Source organism: Silurus meridionalis, chromosome 1 (assembly GCF_014805685.1).
Source record: "Silurus meridionalis isolate SWU-2019-XX chromosome 1, ASM1480568v1, whole genome shotgun sequence".
NCBI lineage: Eukaryota > Metazoa > Chordata > Actinopteri > Siluriformes > Siluridae > Silurus > Silurus meridionalis.
Window position 1 is genome coordinate 14,977,422 of NC_060884.1, and position 16,410 is coordinate 14,993,831.

General features: G+C 38.7%; 1 protein-coding gene across 3 annotated transcripts; it reads right to left on the reverse strand.

Moving 5' to 3' along the window:
• Positions 1 to 791: 791 nt before the first annotated feature.
• Positions 792 to 15,900, reverse strand: znfx1 (zinc finger, NFX1-type containing 1). Of its 3 annotated transcripts, none has more exons than XM_046845573.1 (15): positions 15,638 to 15,900; positions 13,595 to 13,668; positions 11,980 to 13,448; positions 11,539 to 11,825; positions 10,205 to 10,446; positions 9,831 to 9,953; positions 9,431 to 9,579; positions 9,063 to 9,203; positions 8,792 to 8,897; positions 7,922 to 8,175; positions 4,814 to 4,953; positions 4,274 to 4,574; positions 3,862 to 3,972; positions 3,616 to 3,711; positions 792 to 3,476 (listed from the first exon to the last, which is right to left on the reverse strand). In XM_046845573.1, the coding sequence occupies exons 2-15, from the start codon at positions 13,638 to 13,640 to the stop codon at positions 1,029 to 1,031; spliced, it is 5,913 nt and encodes a 1,970-aa protein (XP_046701529.1). In that variant the 5' UTR covers positions 13,641 to 13,668; positions 15,638 to 15,900; the 3' UTR covers positions 792 to 1,028. The 3 variants fall into 3 exon arrangements, with proteins under 3 accessions (XP_046701529.1, XP_046701523.1, XP_046701540.1); XM_046845567.1 differs by having other exon boundaries at positions 7,922 to 8,178; XM_046845584.1 differs by having other exon boundaries at positions 7,922 to 8,178; positions 13,558 to 13,668; positions 15,638 to 15,733.
• Between the last annotated feature and the right edge of the window lie 510 nt (positions 15,901 to 16,410).

Below are 16,410 nucleotides of genomic sequence, written 5' to 3' on the forward strand. Positions count from 1 at the left end.
TGGTCATAGGCCATATAAGTCATATAAGAGCAGTACATCACCATGAATCCCTTTCCTACCAGGGCTCATTTTAAGCAGTAGACGTTTTCCCAAAATAAATTTGATCGATGGCAGAAAACCCATCAGGATATTTTAGCTTCTTTTTTGTTTTTTTTTGTTTTTTTGGTCTCCCATCTGACCTGCCTCTAAAAACACTTGCCATAAACATAGACAAAAATCCATTTGTAGGCTTGCTTTTTCCTCATTTTCTAAAACAACATTTTTTTCTTGCCCTTGCAGGTTTTTTTTTTTCCATGAAAAGAGCACAAGTTTGCATTTGGCTTCATACTGTGAAAAGGCTACATTTATCATGTAATAAACTGATACAAGCTTCCACAAAGCAGGTTAAATGGAAGCGCTGCAATGTTTTCTCAGAGGGTAAGATAAATTTGCTGACCTTGTCTTGCCACTTTATGATATAGTAAATCTGTGAGGCTCAAAAAGCCAACAAATGCACACAGAGTCTCTGCAGATAGTTTACATCACTGATAGAGCGTATAGTATGAATAAGTAGGGGAGTAATATTAATAATGACCAGAAAAAAAAAGAGAACAAAATTGCTCAGTCTCAAACACAACACACACACACACACACACACACACACACACACACATACACACACACAAACACCTATCTAGGTCCAGATGCAAATAATGCAACAATACATTTTTGTGATTTCAGATTCACTAACTTTCAATAGCACACTTCTGACCCCTACTGGTGATAAAAAAAGAAGCATTAAAAAACTGTGCTGTACTTTAGAATTTTATTAGGGCAGTTTTTTTCATCTACAGTGATTGTATTTTTAGAATCCAGAGTATATATACGAACATATGTGCTTCTAAACTAAAATAAAGTGCATTACATTGACAGAAATACATAGGTTTTATAGATGATGAGATTTTTAAATGTCTTTAAAATGATAATCCATGATTACATACATAAAATAGCTATTTTATTCCATTTCTTTGCAGGGTGGACAAAGGGTTTTAAATATCCCTTGGGTTAAAATCGATCAAATTTGCAGCATTTGACCAAGCAGGATGTTGTGCTCCATCCATTTCTCCAGCTACATTATTACCCACAGTGAGGGTATGGTTGATTCCACCAATATTAGCGTGGCAGTCAGGACACTTGCTTTGTTCCATGGCACCTCCACAATCTCCAATAGCATACACATGCCCATTAGGACACTTATACCAGTGTCCTTTTCGCAGAGCCATGGCATTTACAATCATCACCCTTTCCTCATTAGAAATCCCCAAACCATTGATTGGAAGTTTATTTTCCAGCTCTTTAAAAATCTCCTTCACTTTAAATTCATCATTTTCAGTAAAAGGTTGTGTCTCCTCCAGGATCTGTCTTGCCTGTGTCACCTTTGCATTGACTTTTACATCCAGCACACTGTTTTTGGCCATACTGCAACGCACATTGAGATCAGCTAGATAGGAAAGCCTCTTCAGTTCACGTTCTATATCCTCAATCTGCTGATCGGAGAACCTCTGGAATCTGTCAAGCAGGAACTCGAGGCATTCGGTAATGCGTAGTGAAAATAAACCACCCATGGGAAAAGACATGTGATCCTTTTGCATCTTTAGCTTCCCAAGCCTCTCCAGGAACATTATCAAGTTCTCCTGGTACCAGAGGTCTAGAAGACTTCTGAAGCTGAAATTCTGTAGCTTTTGAGTGACCATCAAATGCTCTACAGGAAATTGTTCCATAAAGTTGTCCTGCTTTGTTAAAAGCAACTTGAGATTGTTTTGTTTATCCTGAATGTCAGACTCCAGACCATTGATCTGTTCTTTCACCTTCTCAATTTCTCCCAGGCTGCGGTTAATATGGGCGCCATAGCGCACATTCTTACGGATGGGGGTTCGACACCTAGGACACACCTTCAACCGGATAGCACGCTGATCTTGATCAGCTCCCTCATCTTCATCCATGGCCATGTACCGGTCCATGCCAGAAGATTCAATGATATGCCTGCAGTCCTCTAACTGTATGAAGGAGGCATCTGGCTCATCTTCGTTACCAAAGAAGATCTCAATCACGTCATCACGATGACATATGCGGCACTTATCTGGGCAAGGGTCTCCACAAAGACCTATGCAAGGATGTCCACAGGGCAAGACATTTTTACATTTCTTTGAACATGGTGGACGGTCACATGGCTCGTGACAGAGTTTGCCACAGCTCTGGTGTGGACAATGCCACTCACAAGGTTCCATGCAAGGGACACAAGGCTCTCCACATTTCCTCATGCACACGCTGTGAACACAACGATTTTGACAAGGTAGGGTACACGGTGGGCAGGATTTTGGACAAGGCACATGGCACTTGTGTGAGCAGGGAAGGACATGCTGGCACTTATGTTTACAAGCTGTGTGAAAGCGACCTTGATGGCATTTGTGGCAAGTCCCTGAGCAGGAATGTCCACATTTCAAAATTGCGTCACATGGGGTTCTACAGGGCGGCATATACTTCAAATTCCTCGAGGAGCTGCATGGTTCTTCCTGAGTATGCCCACATTTTAACGCCATAGGAACTAGTACATTGCAATTCACAGTGCATTCCTCACCACAGCTGGCCTGGCATGGGTGTCCACATCTCAGTTTTTTCTGACAAGGAATCCTGCAGACAAATTCTTCTGGATCCTGATGACAGGGCATTTTTTGTTTGTGTAGGCATTTTGGAACAACCTTCTCTAAACGTACTTCACATTTACCACACTCCTGGTAGCACTTTTTAGGACATTTGTGCCCAAGCTCACACAGCACTTTGGGGCAGGTTTTGGTACACTTGTATTTCTTGTGGTCGGCATCATAAGGGTGGCACATGCGAATGCACACATGGCCACAGTCCAATCGGTACTCACAGGGCTTGCTGCACCCGCCTTCGGGGACATTTGAAAAGTCCTTGGAAGATGACACAAGGGTTTGTGTTCCTGGATGATTCTGACAGCTTAGTGTCAAAAAACGTCCTACCTGACCTTTCTCTCTCAGGGTGTGAAGTATGTTACTCCATAGCTTTACCTTACTGAGCATATCCATGTCTCCAAGGCAGTATAGTCCCTTCTTGGCACGAGAAAGTGCTACACAAACACGGTTTGGTATTTGCAAGAACCCAACCCGGCCCTCCGGATTACTGCGTACCAATGACAATATGACAATATCATTCTCCTCGCCTTGATACTTATCAACCACGGCAACTTTGACCCCTGAAAACTCAGATGAGGGCATGAGATTGCGCAAACAGTAGAGCTGCCCGGTGTAGGTGGTGAGGATAGTAATCTGAGAGGGCTGGTAGTCCTGACGCAACAAGTATCGACAGAGTTCCACCACAAAATTGGCTTCGTGAACGTTCTGATGACTTCGTCCATCCTTTATTTCCACCTCATGGGACTTGTGTTCAATGAAGAAAATGTTTGTAAGAATTCCCTAAAGGTGCAAACAAATGACAGGTTTAATTATAATCAAGCAAATGTTGAGTATTTGATATTATGAAAGACATTTTTTAAATACAATCAGTTGCCAGTATATTGATTTCTAATATTAAAATATTAACGTAATAATTTACCTTGATATTTTCGTACTCCAGTACAGACTCATGGTTCTGAAGCTCAGAGTAGATATGAGGAGTCAAAAGACAGGCAATTTCCGGTCTCATACGATGCTGTATAAGTGTGTTTATAAAGAAAATTAAAAATGTAACATATTTATAATGATTCAGGTCTGGGATTTGAAAGATATCGAAAGATATTTGGGTTATAAAAATATTATAAAATATAATAAAGAACACCATGTATGAAATTTAGTAGCTCACCTGGTAGTTAAGCCTGACAAAAGGAAATCCCACATTGACAAGTCTTTCAAACATAGACACCTCCAGGTTGAAGTTTTTGGCAAGTTCATACACTGTGGCACTTGGTCTCAGCTGTGAACAAAATCCAACAGTTTTGCCTGAGCATACACACCAATCGTATTTAATCAGCAACCTGTGGTTGCCTTATAAACTTATGAACATAATTTTTTTACAGTACAAGCAAAAACTAAAATGTAGATTGTATGCCATGCATATATTTTTATTTGTTAAGAACGATTTGTGTTTCGTGAATATAAAAAAAATTACAAGATCCAATAAGACGCACCGTCTACATAATCAGCATCACATTTTTTTTCCCATCTGACCTCCTTGTTAGTGAATAGCTCTGATGTGTCGTATATGTCAATTGTACCTGTTGATGATCTCCAATTAGAATGAGGTGCTGGCAGTTTCGGCTGAGTGTGGTAATGGTGTGGGCCTCCAGCACTTCAGCTGCCTCCTCCACAATCACCAGCCGTGGCCCGAGCTCCTGCAGGACCTGTCGGTATTTGGCTGCCCCAGTGGTGGTCATGCCAATGACTTTGGCATGTTTGAGCACACACAGATCCTCACGGCGGCGGATTTCAGTAAGACGCTCTGCGGCATCCTGATAGACTCGTTCAGCCTGGAGGGCTTTCCCACGAAGGTCAATCTGATACCGCAACACCCAGAGGCTATCAAATGAGAGAGTGATTGAGTGAAGTAAACAGGGGAAAAGTCACTGAGATAAGGGCCAGGAAAAGAACAAAACAACAAATTGTTCAAATCCCTTAAGTTAATTTTTGACCTAAGACAATTATAAAGTTTAGTTTATATTCAATTCAATTTTGTACAGATTTTATGATTCGGTTCTCATACAAAGTCTGTATAATTATTTATAGGGTGCTTTGCTTTTGGTATACACAATAATTACCGGTAAAGTCTCCATCTGTCTTTAAGTTTAAGATGCCATACGTTCCACACTTGCCGCTCTTCTTCCTCACTCATGGCCTCACTCTTTTTCAACTCCTTCTGGACCATCTGCTTTATCTTCTTCTTCTGGTGACGCTGCATCTGAGTGCATAAATGAACACCCAGGCAAGAATTGATGTGTCAATGATTTTACACAGAAAAATTTTTTATACCACCCCATATACAGTATCTCACAAAAGTGAGTACACCCCTCACATTGCATACATTTTAAATAGATAGATAGATAGATAGATAGATAGATAGATAGATAGATAGATAGATAGATAGATAGATAGATAGATAGATAGATAGTAATACATATATGTAAATATATGAACAGCAAATAATTATAAAGGCTATAGCGGTAAAAAAGTGTGCAGACACTGTTGAAAAATTACAAGTAAAAGGTTATAAGTCTGAGGCAGTGCAAAAGGTGATAATTAAGTACACCAAGTATTTGTATGCATATACAGCGGGTACAATAAGTTTCGAACACGTCACTATTTTTGTCAGTAAATATATTTCTCAAGGTGCTATTGACATTTAATTTTTTACCAGATGTTGGTAATAACCCCTACAATTCAAATATACAAAGAAATCAAACCATACATGTCAATAAATAAAGTTCTGTGTAATAATGTGAAGTGACACAGGAAAAAAGTATTGAACAGATAAAAAAGGGAGGTGAAAAAAGGCAATGGAAAGCCAAGACACCAGCTGAAATCAATCAGTAATTAGAAATCAATTCTGCCCCTCGTCAGTGCAAATTAAAATCAGATGGTTCAGTCTCAACTGATGGCCTACATAAAGGTGTCCCATTACCAAGGTGTCACACAAGAAAACTTTTATGATCTCTCTCTAGACTTTCGCAACCATATTGCTTCAAAACATACTGATGGCTTTGGTTACAGAAGGATTTCTAAACTTGAAACTTGAGCACTGTTGGGGCCATAATCCGGAAGTGGAAAGAACATTTCACCATAAAGCGGCCATGACCAGGTGCTCCTCGCAAGATTTCTGACAGAGGAGTGAAAAAAGAATATCAGAAGAGTTGTCCAAGAGCCAAGGACCACTTGTGGAGAACTTCAGAATAAGCTTGGAATTAGCAGGTAAAATTGTTTCAAAGAAAACAACAAGTATTGGACCGCCATGACATGCATGCTCACCACGCAAGACTACATTTCTGAAGAAAAAGCATGTAGAAGCTCGGTTAAAGTTTACTGCACAACATTTGGATGAGCCTGTGAAATACTGGGAGACCAAAATGTAACTCTTTGGATGCCATAATACACACGATGTTCGGAGGACAAATGGCACTGCACATCACCACACCAACAGTGAAGTTTGGAGGGGGAACTGTTTTTCAGCATACAGTACTGGCAAATGTATATAAGTGAAGGAAGAATGAATAGAAAAATGTACCGAGACATTCTTAATCAAAAATCTGCTGCGATCTTCCAGGATGATGAATATGATAAGAGGGTGGACTTTTGATCCCAAACACACAGCCAAGGAAACTCTAAATGGTGATGTGTTCAATACACCGCACACTGCAATAAGACGGTTTGTATGTTCGTTGGTCCAGAAGGAAGCCTCTTCTGAAGTTGGCTCACAAGAAAACAAGCAAACGGTCTGCTGAACACAACCTGTCCAAGAGCATGAATTACTGGAACCATGCCATGTGGTCTAATGAAACAAAAAAAAAAAGGTTTGGCTCAGATGGTATCCAGCATGTGTGGTGACACCCTGGTGAAAAGTACCAAGAAAACTGTGTCTTGCCTACAATAAAGCATGGTGGTGGTAGCATCATGGTCTGGGGCTGCATGTGTGCTGTTGGTACCGGGGCGCTGTGGTTCATTGAGGGAAGCATAGATTCCAACATCTACTTTGACATTCTGAAGCAGAACATGATGCCCTCCCTTCAGAAACTGGGCCGAACGTCGGATTTCCAACATAACAATGACCCCAAACACACCTCCAAGATTACAAATGTCTTGCTGAGGAAGCTGAAGGTGAAGATTATGGAGTGGCCAAGTATGTCTTCAGACCCCTTTAGAACCCTTTTGAGCACCTGTGGGCATCCTCAAGCAGAAGGTGGAGAAGCACCATGTGTCTAATATCCAGCAAGTGGAAGAGGATCCCAGCAACAACCTGAGCAGATCTGGTGAATTCAATGCTCAGGAGGATTAAGACAGTGCCAGATAACAGTGGTGCTCACACAAAATATTGACACTTTGGACACAATTTTAACATGTTCACTTAGGGTTTACTCACTTTTGTTGCCAGATATTTTGACAATAATGGCTGTATGTTCAGTTATTTTTAAAAGAAAGTAAAACTCTACTGCTTTACAAGCTGCACACTGACTAAAATATATTCAAGTTTCATTTCTATAGTATTGTCCCTTAAGTACATATAATAAAAAATATTGCTGAAATGTGAGGGGTGTACTTACTTTCGTGAAATACTAGTATATCCAATAGTCATAAATGGTAAAGATGCATTTACAACATGTTGCATTTATAATACTTAATAATGCCTATCATAGGCTTTAAGAAATAGTTAAGGTAACATCATAATGTCAGATTACATTAGGTTCATATAAGATATGAGATATTCTATTCTATTCTATTCTATTCTATTGAAGCTACAATCCACTGTAACATAGGCTCTGCACTATAGCTTATGTTATTGTTAATATAATTGTTATATTATATATATATATATATACAATAATGTTAAAATGCATTATAACATTATTGCTTGTGATTCTTAAGACAATTATACTGGTTTTAATGGTAGTAAAAAGTGCTATGTAATTACAAGTTCTATGCGCAAGTATATATCTTTTAATTGCATTATGAAAGGTAATACCAAGTATAAGATAACATTATACAGTAGATATACTAGATTATAAATTAGAAATGTATTTACAATGGCTACAGAATTGACTGCAAAAACTGCAAATACAAAACCATTTGAGTTTCTGATAATAACAATAAGTTAAATTGAGTTAAAATAAACTACACTTGCTATAATTATCATTATGACTGTTCCAGAAAAATCTTACCTGCCACATTTCTTGATCAGCTTGACCATGTGCTTGTTCCTGTCCCTGTGAAGGCTGTTCATTAGCCTCATGTAGGTTCACGGCCAGCATGATCTCAGATAGTTCTGTTATGGTCTCCTCCTGTCTCTTGCGTTCACGGCCATCTCGGTCCTTAGGGTCTGAATCCTCCAGGATTCTTTCAGCCTCAATTAGAGCTGCCTCTTCATCTATTTCCAACAGCTCCTCGTCCTCTCCTGGGTCCCCCTCATCATTTTCTGCTGAGGATAGAGAGGGTGTTGGTATGAAATGAAAATTGGAAAAAGGAAGATAAATTAGCAAGCAAATCTCCTGAAATATGAACATGTTAATATCATATTTTGATGCATTTAGTTTTTATTAGACATAAGTATTTATGAAAATGGATTGCAGATTACAGCAATGTTTATTATGCATTATGAAATAGTAAGCTTTGCTTGAAACGTAATGATACCAAAGAGAGTTTGACACTTTAAAAATTCATTTTGAATGTTTATTGCTCTATATCTATGAATTACTGCAAACTACTGATATGTTTACTACTTTAAACATATTATCCTATATTTATAATAATTAATACCAATTCGGGTGTAAATAAAATTTCATAATTACTGCAGCTTTCATTTTTTTTTATTTTTTAGCATTTTCTTAGTTTACAATTATTTTCCCCAGTTTTAACTCAGGAACTGCAGGGAGCAGATAAAACAGGAATGAAAATATATTATAGTTGTAAATACATTTTAATTATATTTATATTTAATTAAATTAATTATAGTTGCAAATACTTTTTATGGTCCTTTCTGTAATCAGAGAGCATAAAAAAAAAAAGATTAACATAATGAACCTTTTTTTTACCTGCCTCACCACTGTTAGTTTGCTGCTGAAACGCCCCAAGGCAAAGCCATTCCATGACCATTGACTGCTTCTTTCCAACAAGTGCAAATCCACCCAGCATCTCAGGCTAACACACACAAGCAAGCAAGCAACATAATTATACTACTACATAATACTAATATTAATAATAACAACAATAATAATACATATTTCCATTAATAATGCTTAAATACATATAATAATAATAATTGAACCCAATTTACACATACAAATCAAAGCTTTTTTAACTGACCTGCTGATTCAGACTGAACCAATGGTCATCAGATATGTACTTTTGCAGAAACTGCTCATTAATTACTCCACGTAGACTGCACTCGAGGTAACTTGACTGTTTCTTTATATGGTTTTGTGCTTCCTGCATCTCCTTGTGGATCTGTGGAATATTAAAACGCACTTGAACTATGGGAAGAAATTGGAAGTCCTAAAATTGACAGAAGTTGCTCTACTACTACAGAACAAGTTTTAAATTAAAAATCTATATCATAAAATATAGATAAAAAATCATTGTGTATTATAAATACTGCATCTATTTCCTCACTTCGAAACCACTTTTAAAGGTATTCCAAAATGCTTAATATGAAAAAAAAACCTATGTGAAACCTCATAATATGCTTTTCTGAGATGTGCTGGCAGGTCTTTGCGAAAGTTTGATTCTCTGGTCAGCTCCCGCAGAGAGAAGCGCTTAAGGATCTCACTGTTACTGCGGCCACCAACCCTCACAATGCCCTTCTCCAAGAAACTGTGTATACCTGAGATAAACACAGCACGACTGCATTATTGCAAAACGATACATGATCTTATTTACTGCATATAAAACCAGTATTATCTGATCTTCACCATGAAAGAAATGTGTGGTATATAATTAGCCTTAAATAACAGCATGCATGGATATATTTTTATTTTATCTGAATTATAATTCTGCTAAAATCTCACACATATGTGAGAAGTATTATTACAAACAAACAAACAAAAAATAAGCAGTGTATTTGCCATATATTACCTTCCAGAAACTGGTCTAGGGCATGATTGGTATAACAAACCACCAGCATAGGAGAATTAGCAGACCACACATTACTGTTCTGCAACAGAGCCTTGGCAATTTTTAGCCCCACATATGTCTTCCCTGCAAAACATTAAAATAAAAAAAAGGGGGAAAAAAAAGGAAATTATGTTTATCAGCAATTTTCTTTCTTCTGGTGCAAGGTTGATTGACAGCACCATGAACATTTTACTCTACTGAGACCCACCTGAAGGTTTTAAGAAGCTAGATCAAGATTGCATACTTCAAGTTAAACTTCAGGAAGTAGTAGCTCTACTAGGAAGAAGGTTAGCTATACATTGACGTAAATTTAATTAAAATCTTAACTTCTCTACCTGTGCCTGGTGGACCTTGTACGATGGCCAGCTCCTTGGTGAGAGCCAGTTTAAGGGCTTGGAGTTGGCTTTCATCAAGGCCTAGTTGCTCCTCAGTTGGCCAAGCATCAGCGTTGAGGAGGTTAAATGGTTTTATACTGTCCTTATTATCCTCTGCAGCGATGCAGGCCAAATCATAACTTTTCTCAATTGTCCTGAGGTATGCTGGTGGGTGGACATCTGGGTTACATTCTACAATGTATCTAAAAGGCAAAAATGAGACAATTAACAGATGTGTTATTTGAGGGTGGAAGTAGTATAGTAGTATTTTGGAGATTAGTATTCTGCAATGTTCTCTGACAGACCCACAACAACTCTAACTTAATTGGTTCTTGTTGATTATAAAAAAGCTGTTGTATCAATTAGTTGTATCAATTAGATTAGTAGACTAAATGCCAGAAATGTCAATGGTTAACATATTTACCGTATTTCTCTGACTATAAGCCGCTACTTTTTTTCCATGCATTGAACCCCACAGCTTAAACAACGAAGCGGCTAATATATGTTTTTTTCCTGGGTTTTTCCCGGTTTCACAAGCTTCAAGACAAAAAAACTGAGCCCCATAACATTAGACCAATGAAATTGCCGAACGGGTTCAGGTGAACCAATGAAATTCTTTATATTATATCGGGTGCGCTCCCACTGAATCGGGCCGCACCACATCATAAATATTGATGAGGTTCCTCTGAAGTTTGACCTGCCGCTCACTCGGACTGTCAACAGGAAATGCGAATCATTCGTCACGCTGAAAACAACTGGGCATGAAAAAACACACTTCACCTGTGTTCTGAGCTGCACGGCATCGGTGTTGATTTTTAAACGCACGACGAAGCCAAAAGAAAAACTCCCGAGAGAAATTGTTGTGAAAGGAAGGAGGAAGACAGTGAACAATGACTTTCTTGGTAGGCTACTGTTTAGATACAAGCCGTGTTACAGACACTGTATTTAATTAAAGCCTGTGTAAAGTTCATTAGTTTCAAGGTAGACACCTGCGGCTTATAGACAGGTGCGGCATATTTATGTAAAAAAAAAAATCTTTGTAAAATTCAGGCTTATATTTGCGCTTTATAGTCCGGAAATTACGGTAAACAATTTTTGTGAAACTGTAGAAATCAAAGTTCACTTTCATACTTTTGACTATGTAATTCGCAGCAACTATTACTGAACACATGGCAGTGCATACAATCTCAAAAAAAGTGATTCTGCAATAACTGATTAGAAAGGAATTATCTTATAAATAAAGAAGAAAGCCACAGGTCAATACCATACTCATTAAGTTAATTCACATTGTATACCTCTGGAAGGGGAGCTCATCCTCTTCTTGTTCCTGAAGCCCCTCCAGGACATAGCGGTAGGCCTCGAAGTAGGCAGTGGTCTCAACCATCAGGAAGGAATGAGAGGCCTGGATGGTGGCCAGTTGAGCTCGACTGTTTCTAGAGAAACTTAGCTGCACCTGGCCTTTTCTCAGGTCTTTGGGGTCACGGTCAGATACCGTAGCAAAGAGGAACGTTTTGAAATTGTCCATAGACAAGCAGACCAGAGACCCATACAGCAACCGTTTGGAATTCTCCCAACGAACAAACTGTGAATTAGTAAAAAAAGCAAACCTGTTATCTTCAGTAACTTCTCTGTAAATTGTATAAAGCTAACTTAAAACTGATATGTTCCTAGTTTGTTTGTTTTGTTTATATGAATTGCCATTTATTAAAGTTAAAAAAAAATTATTATTGTCTGACCTCAAGAGGCTGTGGGTCAAATTGCACTCTGTAGGCGGTGCCTGTAGAAGTGCAAAGAGGCATGACCAATCGAGTGTCAAAGTAGACCCTGATGTCATCAAAGTGTCTCTTTCTTAGTGGCTCATCATGCTGGCTTTTGAGCAAGTCCCTGATACCATCACGTAATGGCCTTACAAAGTCCTCTCTCAGAAGCCTAAAATGTGTATCCAGATAGATATTGACACTGGGGTAACTTTGTGACATGATGTTAGCCCGCAGAAAAGGTTTCTTTTCCTGGTGGAACTCTTCAGGAGTTGGGTAGATAGTCATGTATCTGAAGTCTTCTTCTGCTTCGGGAGTATTATCATTGCCGATAAGAATGGTGTAATTGTCTGATCTTAATGTCCCATCTCTTGCTTTCTCTTGGAGATGATCTGCCATACCTTGGACCTTCTCCAGATCCTCATCAATCGTGTTTCGAATGTCTACACCAGAAGCACGCAGTTGGTTGATCACTGGTTTCAAGAGAGCCAACAACATTGAGATGGAACGGATAGAGCTGGATGGAAACATGCTGAGTACACCAGACAGGAGATTTATAATGTTGTCCAGGTGCTGTGGATACTGTTGTCTCCGAGCAGGGACATGATCAGACATCATTCCGGCCAGATAGTGAGGAAGCACAGTTTGGAAGAAGCCAGAGTCCTTCACCTCCTGAGCTAAATGAAGCACTATTCTGCGATCATTCTTAGACTGAAAAGCTTTACAGAGAACTTGGCAAAGCAGCTGTATAAGGCCCTGCTGCATGATCGTGTCCCTCAGCAAAAGTTTCAGACCCGCATTAGAGGAGAGCGTAATGGCCACCACAGATGCATCTTTCTCTAGCAGCTCCTCCAGTGCATGGTATCCAAGTCTACGTACCTCAGGGATACCATCTCTGCTGTTCCCTCTTCCATGGCCTCCTCTTCCTCTTTGCCCATATCCTCCACCTCTTTCTCCTCTTTGAGCACTTTCCACTCTACCTCTTTCCCTTGATGCATCCAACCTGGTGTCTTTTCTCCTCTCACCTCCACCTCCACCTGCACCAACTCCTCTTCTGTCACCTCCACCTGGTCCACCTCTTGCTCCTCCTCTTCTGTCACCACCTCCTCCATCTCCTCTTCTGTCACCACCTCCTCCATCTCCTCTTCTGTCACCTCCTCCTCCACCTCCTCTTCTGTCACCTCCTCCTCCACCTTCTCTTCTGTCACCTCCTCCTCTTCTGTCACCTCCTCCTCTTCTGTCACCTCCTCCTCCACCTCCTCTTCTCTCACCTCCTCCTACACTTAAACTTCTACCACCCATACTTGGTCCACCGCCTGCACATCCTCTTATATCTTCTCCACCTGGTGCTCCTCTTCTGGCACTTCCAGCTCGTCCAGCTCGTCCTCCTCCTGAACCTCCTCTTCTGTAATCTCTTAATCTACCACTTAAAGAACCGCGCTCTTGATCTGCACAAAAAATAAATAAATTAATTAATAAATATCTTCTTTTATTTATTTAAATATTAAAAGCAAATTACTGGTCTTAACACACGAAGAACAAAAATAGTGGTATTACAGGAGCCAAAAAAGAATAAGATGAAAGAAATCAGGACCTCGTCTTTGCTGTGCTTGTGGCCTGTTTTGGATTTCCTCCTCCATGGTTCAATAGAGCTGTCAAGTCCTCGAGCTGCAAGAAAACAATAATCATTACATTATGGATGATTATGGATCCCTATAGATTAGACATCATTTTTAGCCAAGGATTTTGCAAAATCAGTATATATATATTTTATTTATTTATATTTAATTTAGTTCATATACTCATATTACATAATATACTCATAATACAATACATACAATAAAAATGTATGTAAAAAGACTCATATCTCCTGGAAGAAATTGACTTTATCACTAGCACAACTACGTATATAGACTGTATAAAATCAGATTATGGGTATAACTTCAGTTAGAATGGACTGCACTTGCGAAAATACAACGTAAAAAACGTGCACAGTGCATTGTATCAAATGATTGATGTAAATGTTAAAATTAGATAGTGGTTAAACACACTTTATGTAACGTGGGTACTCATCATCATCATCACCATCCTCCTCATCATCATTTTTTTTTTTTTTTTTTTACTTAATTTACTGACCTTTCACAGAATGGCAGCTGCATGACTACATGAGCACCCTGCCATCTGTATGACTCCTGACGTTGTCACTAAAACCCAAGCTTTATGGTGTGACACATTCGGCTCTACATCAGCTTTTAATTACACGAAATCATTTTCCACATCATTTCTTCTGCATCCAAGAAGAAACGGGAAAATGACTTGTTTTTCCATAGTTTGGTTGTGGAGTATTTGAAGAAAAGTAAAATACCTCTCCTTTATTTTCATTTTTTAACTTCTCTGGTACATGGACTATTCAAGGACCGTACAGTATGTTCTATGCGCCCCCATTTTCCCACCAGTTAACAGCAGGGGGCAGTAAAAACACTTTCCTCACGGATTTCCCAAAACACCACATACAAATAGCGTTTTTTAATAATATGCATATACAAATGCTTTGTACGTCAACACGACATATATGAGCATCTTAACAAGATGTCAGGATGTGAAATCATCAACACGGTGCATTTGTGTCTATGTGCTTTATTCCTATATATCGAATATTTTCAAGGATGAACATATATAGAAAATAAACGCATTTAAGGATGATTTTGCATTTAGAGATAGAGGGATGTAGTAGTATAAAAACGTAGTGAATACAAAGGTGCATAAACGGGTTTTGTTTGTATGTTTTGCTACGTCATATTCTGCAAAATGTTCGTTATTCTAATAAAAATAAAGCCTTAGGCCTGAGTGTGTCACGGTATGTTTCCTTTTCCAGGAAACCCCTCCTATACAAACCTGTCAACCACAACCATCGCGTTAACACACATCTTTTCATGTTTCGGCGTGTATCACATTATTGTATTAACAACATAGTACAAAGAATTTTAAAAACATGCGGTATTTATAACGTTTCATCCCCTAAAGCCTGCAGTTTCAGCACAGGGAAATGAATTGCAGGTGGAATGAAATCATGATTCATACTTCATCTCAGAAAACAAACCCCTGGTGAAGTAGTCAGAGAGATGATTTCCGGTGAGATAAACAGTGCGCATCAAAACACACACACAATCAAGAACTATGATTGCATTTCATATTATATCACCTAATTTTTTCCCATCATTCTGATACTGTTTATCCTCTCTATATATCGATAATCATCAGGATATGAGTCAGCATGGTTTAATTTCTCGGAAAAAATGATTCACCCAAGAATCAGGGGTAGCATACACCACTTAAGATCTCATTCGAATTGTCAAATTGTAGTATATATATATATATATATATATATATATATATATATATATATATATATATATATATATATAAAACCCTAAACCTAATAGACTAATATGCACATCACCGCGCTTTCTGCGACATCATCTGAGGCAAACCGGAAGACAATCTATTTAGAAAAAAATATATATAAATATATCAACCGTGATATGTACCGAAAGGTCGAGGAAACGTCTCATCAGTTTTAAACATTTCTTATAGTATGTCTATGAGGAAGCAGCTGACAGAAGCCTCGGGAACTTACCGGTTATCTCCAATACAGTCGCTCCTGTGTGCTGTATAACCGGGCGACGCTCCGCCGCAGCTTTAAATACCGGGCTCTGAGTTTCGCTTTCGTGTTCGCTTCATCATAATCGAAACCGCAAAGAGAGAAACTTACACAAGCCCTCACCGTGTCACTGTTAACCCCCTGAAAGCATTTATACCCGCATTACATCCACATTAGGGTCCTTTCAGGCGAAACGATGCCTAAAAATGATCAGTTTGTACAGGATTACTGTACTTCCGGTATCTTCTCCACCATCGAATCACTCTTTTACAGTGTAACACAGTGGTGGATGATAATGGAACTATTTTAACAGTTGTTTTTATTGAACATGGTGCTTTAATGCGGGAAAACTTTATCACTAAAAGCTTATCTTTTTACTTCACTACATTTCAGGGAAGGAATTCTTCACTCTTTAAAGTGACATTAAATGAGAACCTGTCGTGAGATTACACACGTAAACAAACAGTTCTCGCGAGAGTTTGCGGCTGTACCAGTAGGGGAAACGCTTTACATTGTTATGATGAATGAGATAACGGGGCATTAAACAGCATAAACTATTAAAAGAGTTCCCAAAAAATAGTTGTACAATGTGAAACAACATGAATATTTTAGTGAAAACATTGGATAAGAATCTGATGTGTAGGCTTTTGACAATGGAGTTGACATTTTCACAGTTCTGAGTGTGTGAACTTTAAAAAGACATGAATTATTTTTATTTGCAGATTTAATGGAAGATTTTGAGGAGTGGT